This window comes from Quercus suber, unplaced genomic scaffold, assembly GCF_002906115.3.
Source record: "Quercus suber isolate HL8 unplaced genomic scaffold, Cork oak 2.0 scaffold_341, whole genome shotgun sequence".
Taxonomy (NCBI): domain Eukaryota; kingdom Viridiplantae; phylum Streptophyta; class Magnoliopsida; order Fagales; family Fagaceae; genus Quercus; species Quercus suber.
In genome coordinates, this window is record NW_027069793.1 from 219,203 (window position 1) to 232,260 (window position 13,058).

At 34.1% G+C, this 13,058-nt stretch overlaps 1 protein-coding gene and 3 long non-coding RNA genes across 4 annotated transcripts; 2 read left to right on the forward strand and 2 right to left on the reverse strand.

Moving 5' to 3' along the window:
• The first annotated feature begins 384 nt into the window (after window positions 1-384).
• On the forward strand, window positions 385-5,041 carry LOC112001686 (probable protein phosphatase 2C 58). The gene is made up of 5 exons (XM_024033864.2): window positions 385-563; window positions 2,823-3,065; window positions 3,213-3,489; window positions 3,986-4,140; window positions 4,706-5,041. Exons 1-5 carry the CDS (start codon window positions 531-533, stop codon window positions 4,841-4,843), a joined length of 846 nt encoding a protein of 281 aa, XP_023889632.1. The 5' UTR covers window positions 385-530; the 3' UTR covers window positions 4,844-5,041.
• Window positions 5,042-5,589: 548 nt separating this feature from the next.
• On the reverse strand, window positions 5,590-6,965 carry LOC112001687 (uncharacterized). The gene is made up of 3 exons (XR_002881808.2): window positions 6,740-6,965; window positions 5,920-6,178; window positions 5,590-5,802 (listed from the first exon to the last, which is right to left on the reverse strand). It is a non-coding gene; the product is annotated as an uncharacterized LOC112001687 (long non-coding RNA).
• Window positions 6,966-7,304: 339 nt separating this feature from the next.
• Window positions 7,305-8,277, reverse strand: LOC136061689 (uncharacterized). Its single transcript, XR_010623524.1, has 3 exons — window positions 8,073-8,277; window positions 7,758-7,885; window positions 7,305-7,510 (listed from the first exon to the last, which is right to left on the reverse strand). It is a non-coding gene; the product is annotated as an uncharacterized LOC136061689 (long non-coding RNA).
• On the forward strand, window positions 8,249-9,118 carry LOC136061690 (uncharacterized). The gene is made up of 2 exons (XR_010623525.1): window positions 8,249-8,322; window positions 8,830-9,118. It is a non-coding gene; the product is annotated as an uncharacterized LOC136061690 (long non-coding RNA).
• The last annotated feature ends 3,940 nt before the right edge of the window (window positions 9,119-13,058 follow it).

Here is a 13,058-nt window from a genome sequence, read left to right on the forward strand (position 1 = left end):
TTCGATGAAAATAGTATTAAAACTTTCATAAAATAATTCATTAATAAATGCCCTAAGGCACCTATTAGCATGATTTATTGTTAATAAACTATTTTAATAAAGTTTTTACACTACTTAAATATAAAAAACCATAAAAGTAATAATAATTTTTTTCTTTTCTAATAAAAAATAGAATACAAAAGTTAGTGAGAAAAAGGTGGGAAAAAAATCCTTAAAAAAAGAAAAAAGAAAAAAGAAAAAGAAAGGTCGTCGGCGACAGCGCGTTGTGTTCAAAGAACGCGGGGTGTCCGTATGGGAGGCTATAGGCTAAAGACATATTCACATAGACATAGAGATAGAGCGTTTAAAAAGTCACCGGCAGGTCTGTGTTTCAAAGTCAAACACTCTCATTCCTAAATACTAGTACACCTTAAATTCATTGTCCTTTCCTTTTCTCTTCCAAAATATCTCATACATCTTTCTTTCTCTTCTGGGCATTTCTCTCCTCCTCTCAAGTCACCAACACAACACTTTCTCCTAAAACAAATATCATGACTGGAAGAGAAATCCTCCACAAGATAAAGGTCAGTCACCTTTGTTAATGGGTGTCTTTGTTTTCTTCAAGTTGTTGTTGTTGTTATAGCTCTTACTTATTCTTAATAGTACAGTTACTTACAAACTGATTTTTGTGTAAGTAACAAAGTAGTAACTTTTTAGTTGTTTATTATATATGGAAACTTTTGAATGGTATTGAGATGATGTACATCAATGGTATGGATTTATAAGGGGCTATATTTATTTTTATCTGTGAAGTCAATGTCTGGGTGCTTCCTGAATTGAGTCATTGGTGTTTCCTTATTTTAAAGATTTGGGATAATGTTTCAATTTGGAAATTGTGGAACATACACCATATTTTCAAATGTATGAACATGTGTTCTTAGAGAAAAGGTCGCATATTGATATTCGATATTAAGACTGTCATTCATGGTTGTTTCACACACATATATATTAAATAAAGAAAAACTATGATAGAAAAAACATAATGAAATTATAGAAAACTCAAAACTTGACCTAGTAATTTTTTTTTTTTGGTGAGAAGTAGAGTGTTGATCTATCGTGTTGCAGACTTAACAAAAAAATATATTAAAGCCTAGCCTGGTTATTATGTATGGTTTTCTTCTGTTGACAAGGTTCAGTATCTAGTTCTGTCGATGATGACAAATCCAAAGGCTTGTTTCTCAAAAAAAGTAAATCTGAGTTCTATTTCATGGCTAACCAAACTCACATGCATTTGACACTGAGGTTCTCCTTAGTTCGTTAATGCACTAGATAACTCAAAACCTCTGCTTTCGTATATATTTTAACAGAGGATTTGCTTCTAGTGGTTGGATCCTATTGCTAAAACAGTAGTTCATATCTGTGTTCGTGGCATTCTGTTGAATTACATCTTACTCTTATGGACCTGTGATGTGCAAACTCAATCGAACCTCATTCCGCTGGAAAAAATGTGTGAGTCCGTTCTGCAAATAATGGGCAGTACAACAATTAAGTGATCAAATAATCATATAAATTGAAATAAAACATTTTATATAATTCATATAACATTTATATAAGCCCCTACTTTTGCAATTTTACCACAAAAATTGCAAGGCAAGCCATTTTTAGTTTTTTGGATCAGCTATATTTGAGTACTTACTTACAATATCCTTTCTTGAATTTCCAGTAGCTGTAATGCCTTGTTACTAATTACTAATATTAGTTATAATTTAATCACTTAATGAGTATAAGTCTATAAGAATTAGTCAATTTAAGATCAATGGTGAGCTGTGGGTTGATTGCAGTCCCAAATGCGTCTTATAGAATTGGGTTGGGAGGAATATAGAAGCACGCCATAACATTGAATTTTATATACAAAATCAATGATCTATAGCAATAGTGTTAAGATCCTATTGCTACGATTCAGTTATTTTATTTATTTATTTGAAAAATATAAAAAAGCGCAAAAAAGCACACCTAATGTGCGCTTCTTTGAATGTGCCTTGCTTTAGAGGTGAAAAGTACTGGAGCCTTAAGGCTTCACGCTCTGTGCTTAAGCCTGCTTTTACCAACACTGGTTCTGTTACTGGTTGCCCAACATGTATAAATAATGTTGGACATTTTTTTAATTCTTTTTTTTTTTTCATTTATACTGCACTAATGGTTTCCATACAGAGAGATAGTTAATTGAAAGTTCCAAGCATTTCAATGCTTTTTCTAAGAACGAATTCCTTCTCCCTTTCATTCCCAAGAGGTTTTCTTTCATATGGAGACAGAAAATCTAAGGTGCAAGAATTCTATAAAGAGTTTATAGAAGATGTGCCCACAGATGAAAACAGTTTAGCAGTGTAATAAAAAATGTTATGACCTGATATGAGGCACTCAATATTTAAATTGCATCAGCAAGGGGCCTGGTCGATTGAATATTCCCCTAGCTTGAAAGTAGTTTCTAGGAAAGTAATGATATTAGCATAAGTACTTTAGATGTAAAGGAAGATAGAAACCCAAACTACATTTTAAAACTATAACATGTTAGGTGAGGTGCTATGATGTATGTGTGATCCATTGTGGAAAGTTGTTGATGCTCTAGACTTACAATGGTAGCACATATTGTTGATATTAAGCAGAAATGTTATACATTTCAAGAAGTGTACAATCTGATTTTTTTTTTCCTGTTAAATGTAGAATTGATGAAAGCATAATTGTTCACTTGGGGTTAATTGCTCTCCATCACTTACTTTTTGAAAATCATGTTTAGAGTAATTACTTGTTCTTATTTGTTGGTTTCATTGGTTACTTCTTTCTAGGTGAAGGCCTTTGGCTCATCTGACACTGGAAAAGGCAAAAGCAAAGTGTTGAATCACATCACACATGGCTTTCACATGGTAAAGGGAAAATCAAATCATGCTATGGAAGATTATGTGGTTTCTGAATTCAAGCAAGCCAATAATAACAAAGAGTTGGGCTTATTTGCAATATTTGATGGCCATTCAGGCCATGATGTTGCAAACTACTTGCAAAGAAACCTGTTTGAAAATATTTTAAAACAGGTAATAAAAAATCATTCCCAGATGATTTTTATATTTATTCTCTTGCATTTGATTCTTGTGTCTAGTTTTTCATTTTCTGCAGTTTCTATGTTCGCTAGCTTTATCCAATCTTTTTAAAAGAATTGTATTTTTCTTTGCTGCAAGCAGGATGACTTCTGGACTGAAACAGAGACTGCTTTAAGGAGAGCTTATCGTATGACAGATGATGAGATATTGGAGAAAGCATTAGTGTTGGGGAGAGGAGGTTCAACAGCAGTAACTGGGATACTGATCAATGGTGAAAAGCTTGTCATTGCAAATGTAGGAGACTCTAGGGCTGTTATGTGTAAGAATGGTGTAGCCAAACAACTATCAATTGATCATGAGCCAAGCAAGGAGAAAAGGCTGATTGAGAGCCGTGGTGGTTTTGTAACCAACCTTCCAGGTAATCAGCTTTCTGAAGTAATAACCACAGAGAAGAGATTTTGTGTTTATTTAGTGATAGATGAAAATTCAGGATTAAGAAGTTCCAAAATTTCTGTTATACACATCTGTTTTAACCAGTAGGTATTTTTAATTGAGCCACAGGAATTATTTGACAGTTTCAGTAGTATTGTGTTTTTGGGACACCAATGATATCCTTCATTGGTGTGTCATGCGTAATGCATGTAATCTTTTATGGATTTGGATGTTTGAGCTTTTGCTGAAATATCAATTTTCAAGGACAAAGAATAAAGTTTTGCTAGCAAATTAAAAGGTTGACATTTGGATCATCTGTCTATCTGGAACCTTATTGTCCATTTTCCTATACATAACACTTGCAATGTAAAGAAAATTTTAAGTTCTTTTTGTGCTTTTCTTTTTTAGATGGTGTATGAGATGTATAGTTTAGTTGGCTGACCATGTATTTGGAATTAAGTACTAATTTCTGATTCTTGCAGGGGATGTCCCCCGTGTTGACGGACAGCTTGCTGTAGCTAGGGCATTTGGTGATAGGAGCTTAAAGATTCACCTTAGTTCAGAGCCTGATGTATCGGTTGAGGAGATAACTGATGATACAGAGTCCATTATTTTTGCAAGTGATGGGATATGGAAGGTCAGTTACTCTTCATGCTGGTTAGCCACTTCATGTTTTTTCTATGCACTTTGTAACAAAGCTATGGAGGATGATTTGGCTATTGGAAGTCAAACTAAGCATTTGCAACCTTACCTCACCTAGGGAAAGCAATGATGCAGCAACTTTTTGTTTTTTGTTGCTATGTCTTATCCCTGTGGTATTTTACTTATAATTTTGATTAAAGATAACCCTAAGAAAATTGATGACGTTACAAATTTTTTTGTTAAAACAAGTATGCGATGTGGTTAACTATCCATGTAGCATATGCCAAGTCAGACAAATTCCTTTGTCAATACATTCCATCACATTCAAATGTCAAACGAACCTAATTGTGACCTTGTAAATTTTTTTGTGGACTTGATTGTAACCTTTTGAACCTTAAGGACCTAATTAATTTTTTTTATATATTTTAAGGATCAAATTAGGGGTGTGCCCTAATTTTAAAGCTGAACTAATGTTTCTTCTTTGTTTGGTTTGTTTGGTATGTTTGCTGTTTGCATGCTCTTGAAATGTGGATTTCTGAACTTTTTTCAATCTTGGGCAGGTGATGTCAAACCAAGACGCTGTGGATTCAATTAAAACCATTAAGGATGCGCAGTTGGCAGCTAAGCATTTGATCGAGGTGGCTCTTTCTAAGAAGAGTAAGGATGACATATCCTGCATAGTTGTTAAGTTTCAATGATATATTCTCTGTATGTGTAAGCCGAGTTATGGTTTAAATGGAGGACCAAAAATGGGTTGTATGTGTGTATATGAGACACAAAATTTATATTGTGAGAGACATAAAATTTATATTGTGAACTGTAAAGATTATTGGAGACTTGGAGTCTTCTATAACATTGATGTAGGATCAAGAATCATATTCATTACTTTTCTCTTCCCCTAAAAGTTAAAACCACTTTTTAACGAATGACAATATTATGGATGTGAAGAATAATTTGGATTGAAAGAATTTGAAGGTCACTATTGAGGTTTGGATCAAATTGATCAATATTCTTACCTGCATCAACGATTATAAAGGCAATGGGGCTAATAAATATCAAATAATTGATGTAGAAAGGTTTTATTTTATTTTTTTAAAAGAAAAATCTTCTGTTTCGTTGACATCAAACAACTATAACATGGTTTATTAGATGTGGAATGCAATTGGCCGACAGGGTTTCTGGATCTCTTAAAACAACATCTAACCATAAGTAGAGAGTAGAGACAGGAACCAGCAAAATTGAACTCTATAATTTTAAACAGTTGTTGGAATGAAATTCACAAATTTCTATGTTGGCAAGAAATATCCCATTTTTCATCTGTATTACCATTTTGCTTGTCATAAGCAAAATCTATATTGTAATTTGTCATTCAGGGCAAGCCTTGTGGATGCACTATTCAAATAAGCTGTGTTTGATAGATTAGATTATGAGATGGAACAGTATGTTAAAAATAAAAGCAACAATATTTTCATTATCAATTACAAATTCATGTGGGGATTATGAAAGCTGTAATTTGCTCCCGCTAACCTTTGTGAGGCTTAAAAAATTGCATTGCCCACTTAAACAACATTTTACGATATGAGTAATGTTCATTTATATAGAACCAACCAACATCTTCTGTAAGTTTTTCACCATGGGTCCATATTGTGACTCAATCCTGCAGATAGAAAAGAGAGATTGGTGTTTGTGAATGCCAGTGTGTGCATTGTGAATGTGAAAGAGATTTACAGTGTGCTATTCATGTCATTAGAAATTGGGAACTTAGTTTACACACCTGACTTGCCCAAAAGAGCAGCAAGGCAGGAGTAAATCATATGACTGGTTTGACATGCCAAGTCCTGTATGCACTAGCAGATCCTCCATTTATCATCCTTATCCTTTGCTAACTTATTGAGTTTGGTCTGATTGTAGCAGCCCCACAATGGTGTCAGTTCAGGCCCCTCTATGAAGTTCAATCATGGAAGGGAAGTCCCAAATCTGCATATTTTGGTTCATCCCATTTCAGAGCTTGGCAGCCTTGGCTGACCTAGAGACTATAAGCATAGCTGTTAGAAACCCAACATAGTAATGTGTCATGCTGTTAGAAACTAATAAGCATAGCTATTAGAAGCACTGGCGATAGTTGTGACATGCTGTAGTGGTGTCTAAATAAAGCATACAACTTTTGGTGGCGATGCAATTACAGATGTGAGATATTCAGTAGTGATGGATGTCAGTCTAGCATTGATGAAAAACATCAGACGGTAATGTGATAAAGTTTCTTCTGTCTAGTAGCAATACCATTGGTTGTAGAGAATTCCAATAGCATTAAAGTTTTCAAATCCGGATCAGACCGGACCGGACCGTACAGTCCGACCCGATTAACTGTGAACCCCTTCCCATTCGGGTTCTTTTAACCTTGAGAACCTCTATACAAAGAAAAAGCATGAAATCGTTCAAACCTAGGTCAGACTGTACGGTTCAAAGAACCGTGGCCGATTTTTGAGGTTCACACGGTTCCTTCGTTTGACCGGATTGATATCGGCCTATAAATGTTTTGAATTAAAAAAATTCGAGAGAGAAAAAAGAAAAAGAAAAAAAAAGAGCCACGTTACCACCATCACTGAAAATTGAGATTCTTTGATGTTGCAAAACAAGGTTGAGAGCTTGAAAGTTCGAACTGAGATAAGGAGGACGTTGGAATCGCTGGATCTGAAAATTTGAAACTCTAAACAAGAAAGAGGAAGATAAGAATAAGAATGTGCGGAGGTAAATTGATATAATATGTGGGCTGTAAAGTTGATAAAACGTGTCACAGTAAGAAAAGTCGGGCAGGGACTCTTGGGAGACGTGAAATACAGGTTGGTAAGTGTGTTTTACCTTTTTTTATTCATAGGTTTTATCACCACTACCACCAGGCACCAGTTTTTAATTTTTGTTATGAATGTTTAAAATTCTACATTTTTTGCTCCTGAATAACGTCTCTAATTTACTACTACCATATTAATACAATATATTTTATTGATTTTTTATTTATTTTATAAAGTTAACTAGTCTTAACTCTCAAAAAATAAAAAAGTTAACTAGTCTTATATTATATATATATATATATATGTTATTGCCCTGAAATTAGGCTAAGACATATTGGCTTAGATATGAATTTGCAATTTGCATTATGACTGGTTTGACATGCCAAGTCCTGTATGCACTAGCAGATCCTCCATTTATCATCCTTATCCTTTGCTAACTTATTGAGTTTGGTCTGATTGTAGCAGCCCCACAATGGTGTCAGTTCAGGCCCCTCTATGAAGTTCAATCATGGAAGGGAAGTCCCAAATCTGCACATTTTGGTTCATCCCATTTCAGAGCCTTGGCTGACCTAGAGACTATAAGCATAGCTGTTAGAAACCCAACATAGTAATGTGACATGCTGTTAGAAACTAATAAGCATAGCTATTAGAAGCACTGGCGATAGTAGTGACATGCTGTAGTGGTGTCTAAATAAAGCATACAACTTTTGGTGGCGATGCAATTACAGATGTGAGATATTCAGTAGTGATGGATGTCAGTCTAGCATTGATGAAAAACATCAGACGGTAATGTGATAAAGTTTCTTCTGTCTAGTAGCAATACCATTGGTTGTAGGGAATTCCAACAGCATTAAAGTTTTCAAATCCGGACTGGACCGGACCGGACCGTACGGTCCGATCCGATTAACTGTGAACCCCTTCCAATTCGGGTTCTTTTAACCTGGAGAACCTCTGTACAAAGAAAAAGCGTGAAATCGTTCAAACTTAGGTCAGACTGTACGGTTCTAAGAACCGTGGCCGATTTTTGAGGTTCACACGGTTCCTTCATTTGACCGGATTGATATCAGCTTATAAATGTTTTGAATTAAAAAAATTCGAGAGAGAAAAAAGAAAAAGAAAAAAAAAAGAGCCACGTTACCACCGTCACTGAAAATTGAGATTCTTTGATGTTGCAAAACAAGGTTGAGAGCTTGAAAGTTCGAACTGAGATAAGGAGGACGTTGGAATCGTTGGATCTGAAAATTTGAAACTCTGAACAAGAAAGAGGAAGATAAGAATAAGAATGTGTGGAGGTAAATTGATATAATATGTGGGCTGTAAAGTTGATAAAACGTGTCACAGTAGGAAAAGTCGGGCAGGGACTCTTGGGAGACGTGAAATACAGGTTGGTAAGTGTGTTTTACCTTTTTTATTCATAGGTTTTATCACCACTACCACCAGGCACCGGTTTTTAATTTTTGTTATGAATGTTTAAAATTTTACATTTTTTGCTCCTGAATAACGTCTCTAATTTACTACTACCATATTAATACAATATATTTTATTGATTTTTTATTTATTTTATAAAGTTAACTAGTCTTAACTCTCAAAAAATAAAAAAGTTAACTAGTCTTATATTATATATATATATGTTATTGCCTTGAAATTAGGCTAAGACATACTGGCTTAGATATGAATTTGCAATTTGCATTGTGTTGATGCTTTAAAAAAAAAAAAAAACTTATATGGCCTTTTACCAAATAATTAAATTTATGAACATATAAATAATGAATATTATAAATATATTTGAAGAAATACTATATTTATGTTTGCTTAGGACCTGAAAAATACATTTGAAAGATACATTTCTATATTTAATTTGACTATTTTATTTAATTATATATTTGTACTTGTAGGGATAAAAGCCCAAATTTATGTATTGGGCCCAAGACCTTATTTGAAGACTAAAAGTTTGTCCGAAGAGAAATAGACAATTGAGAAAGGCCCCAGGTGGGGGAGATATACTTGGAAATGATCGAGGAATATAGTCTGAAGAGAGCATCAGTAGTTCGAAGAGTGTGTTATCCTTGGATATAAAGAATCTCAGTTAAGTCAGTACTTGGGAGGTTCAAATAACCTTCTTAACGATTCCAATGATAAGGATAAACTTCAGGCATGCATGGAGATAATAAGAACAAAGATGTACTGCAGGAAAAACTGCTACCATCGCATGAAATGTACTGCAGCAACTTTTTTTGCCGCATTAATGTGGAGAAGACCTCTGAACAGTACAATCTCAACTACCGCCACTCATAGAGAATCGACGAAATTACCTGATGGGACGAGTACTCAAGTGAACGTTTAGATAAAGACAAGTGGACGATTAAGATAGTCTAAAAGAACACTATATAAATGTAAGGGACCTCTTACAGAAGGGGAGGAAGAAAAAGTCGAGGATAATTCTAAGAGTGATATGTACAAAAGTTTGTCTTTTCGGACATGAATTCATTTAAGTTTCAAATTTGTTCTTACACTGATTGATCAGTAAAATCCCTGTTGAATGTTGTTTCATTCACAACCAGCCCAACTCTTTCACCCACTCTCTACAAATTCATTGTATTGGACTTATTGGGCTCCTACTCCAAATCTTTTGGACTTGGGCTACAAATCTGGACCCTTCAGTACTAATTTAATATTTATATATATATATTTAAAATAATTATTAAATTAATTATGATGTCATCTCGGTTCGATTTTGGTTCGACCTCAAAAATTTTAAACATCTCCTTTTAACGGTTCAATGAACGGTCTGAGTTTCAAAACCTTATTATGTAAAAAATGGTTATAAGTTAAATCTATACACAAAGCAGGGCAAGAGCAATGAATAATCATATGGGTCCACTTCCAGCAAGATTAATAAGACAAGATTAATAAATATTCATTGAGATCAAGATAAAATATTCAGTAAGGTTAAAATAAAATGTTCAACATGTTAAATTACCGATTGTCCCAAAACCTTAAACTATTAGAAAATTGTGAATTTAATCACTTAACCATAAGTCTAACACTCCCCCTCACTTGTGGGCCTAAACTTTCCCTTAATAAGTGGGTGCCCAACAAGTGAAGGCCCAACAAGTGGGAATTTAACATTTTAAATGGGAGGTAGAGTAAAGTTAAGGATCGAACTCAAGATCTCCTGTTCTGATACCATATTAAATTACCGATTGTCCCAAAAACTTAAGTTATTAAGAAATGGTGAATTTAATCACTTAACCATAAGACAATTCTCATCAGCTCTCTCATAAAAAATGTCATTTTAACACACCAAAAACCTACTTTATCATTTTAACACACCATTTTACAACATGTCATTTATCAGATATTCTATACTTCAATTCTATATATTAAAATAATATTTACTATACATTAAAATAATATATTAATTTCTCTCTATCATCCTCATCATCGACAACGACAACAACAGCACAACCATCACTGCCGCAACAACACCGACAGCCACCACCGGCACAAACCCACATCCACCAACGCCACCTAAAAAAAAAAAAAAAAAAAAAAAACAACAAGAGAGATCGGCACAAACCCACATCCACCAACCCACATCTACATCCACCGGCACAAACCTACAAACCCAAGATCGGCGATGGCGAGAACGATGGTGTACCGTTGATCGGTGAGGCTGTTGTACTGTTGAACGATGGCATACGTAGAACGATGAGACGGCTTGATCGGTGATTGGCGGCTTGATCGGTGATCGGCGACTTGATCGCTGTTGGTTTGAGGGTGAGGGAGGGTGATCTGAAGAAGAAACAGAGAGAGAACATCGGCTGGAGAGAGAGAAAATAATGAGAAGAGAGAGAAAACGTTGAATTAAATATTGAGAGGAGAGAAAATATTGAAAAAAATTATTATTCAGAAATAGCATTTTGGTCCGTACCATCTCATATTTGAGATGGTACTGTAGCATGTTTTATAATTATAGAATATTTAGAACATCTGATGAAACTTAAACAGTAGCGTTTGGTGTGCCAAATGTCAAATATTTTACATTTGACACACCTGATGAGAATGCTTAAGTCTAACAAAAGTCTTTATAATGCATCCAACAAAACTCAAGTGATAATACATGGAACCAAATCAACCCACGTGCTTGTGAGACACACACTCCAAAAAGCAGACAGAAGATACTTTCTACTATTGAAGATGCTCTTTTATTACTTACCAAAGCTCAGAACATGGTTTTAAAAACCTAATTGGACCGGCTGGTTCAACCACCCCAATTTTTTTTTTTGGTATTTTTAGTAATAAAATGTTATGCATGATTTCCCCAAAAGGAAAACAAGTCATAAAATCTTTAAAATAAATATGAAAAAGATATGTCCAATTGAGGTTTTGCTAAAACACACATTAAAATAGGATAGTAGAAAGAGGAAAAAGAAAAAGTAGCACCCTATAATTGAAAAATAAAAATAAAAAACCTATAAAACGGTACCACCATAGTATCGTAAATTTAAATTCAGTTTACTGTGCACAGGAGATCTCATCCCAAATCGACACTTGGAGGCTAAATCCAAGTGCCAAACATCACTTAGATCTTGAGTCCCACTTTTTTCAAAAATTTGGCGCTTTTCTAATCATTTAACTATAACTCAATTTTAAACTCAAAATTTATCCAGTTAAGAGTATCAATTAATTTTCTACAAAAGGTAATTTTATTAATTATTCATAAATATTAAATATGGATAATTTAAAATTACCCACCTAAGATTAGGCTCAATTTTATGTTGTTTATCTCATTTGAATGAGTTAGGGGTGCCTCTGTTTATAACGGTTTCCTAGGATGCATCCTACTTTATTAGATCAATCTATTTGAAGCTAGGTAATCAATTTTGATTGGCCCACAATTAAATAAGGTGACAAATTGTTATTGATGTATGATAAGAGTGATGCCAATGGTGGTCTCATGTAAAAGTAATGTACTAATTACAATTTACCATCTCATATGTTGTGAAAAAGGTTATCGACAAAATTTTTTGTGTATGTAGCATTTACAAATATCTCCGTAAATGATTGTCAGTTTGGTCATATAGTTTGCTTGCAGATGATTAAATAGTTAACATTTGTCACAAATCAAACATTTTTTTTTTTTGTAGATGATTATATTCATTTAGTGCATGTGTTTTATTCCTTTATCTATTAACTGCTAATAGTTAATCAAGGAGTTATGTATGCTTTCGGACAAAAAGAAAGATTTCTAATTTTCTGCAAAGAATGGTTAACTTCCTATATCAAACTTCTTACAAAGTGAAAATTTGGTAAAATAGGTAAACTCAACTTTCCTTGAAATGATCTCTCTTGCTTGCTTCTGGTTCTAGTACTATGGAGAAACAAATCTTGATCGAACTTATATTTGCCCAACAAATACAATGTGCTTGTGGTAAAACTTTATATGGGTCCGATGTACTGGTAGAGCTTTACTTCTTTCTACATTAGCGTAGCCATCTAGTGCTATTTGAAATTCAAATGGTTGGGCATAAGCATAAGGATACTCATCATTAAATGCATCTGTACATATGTATGGGGCTACAAGCTAGTACTATTTTTCAAAATAAGAAGTTTAAACTTTAAAGGCAATGAAACTATGTTACTGATGCATTAGCCAAGAGAGCTAAGTTTTCTCATTCTTTTTTTGTCTGGATGGAATCTGTTCCATCGGATATTAGTAGTTTTGTAATGGCTGATAAGCCTATTTCCTAATGAATGAATATTTGGATTGTTTCTCTAAAAAAGAAAAAAGAAAAAAAGAAAGTAAGTTAGACCTTCTTGGTGAATTTGAACAAAGTACTCTTAGCAAAGGTGGCATGCCCAACTCACCGTTGGCTGGGCCTAAAGTTTATTAGTTCTAAAGTGGGCTCACAAGAAGGGTCAAGAGCTAGGGCCTAAAGTGGGCTCAGAAGAAGGATGAACAGACTCAACACAAACGAGTTCAAACATAGCTTTAAATTTCTTAAACATTTTTTTTAAAAAATTTTTTATACAAGATAGAAATTCTACTTTAGCCTGATCTAAGTATATGTGTGTGATGTTCTCTCCTGGAGACTTAAACTCCGGCCCTTACCTCCACACT

Coding starts and splice junctions, on each gene's coding strand:
- LOC112001686 (XM_024033864.2), top strand. CDS start 531: ATGACTGGAAGAGAAATCCTCCACAAGATAAAG. Junction 564..2,822: donor AAATCCTCCACAAGATAAAG/GTCAGTCACCTT, acceptor ACTTCTTTCTAG/GTGAAGGCCTTTGGCTCATC. Junction 3,066..3,212: donor TTGAAAATATTTTAAAACAG/GTAATAAAAAAT, acceptor TGCTGCAAGCAG/GATGACTTCTGGACTGAAAC.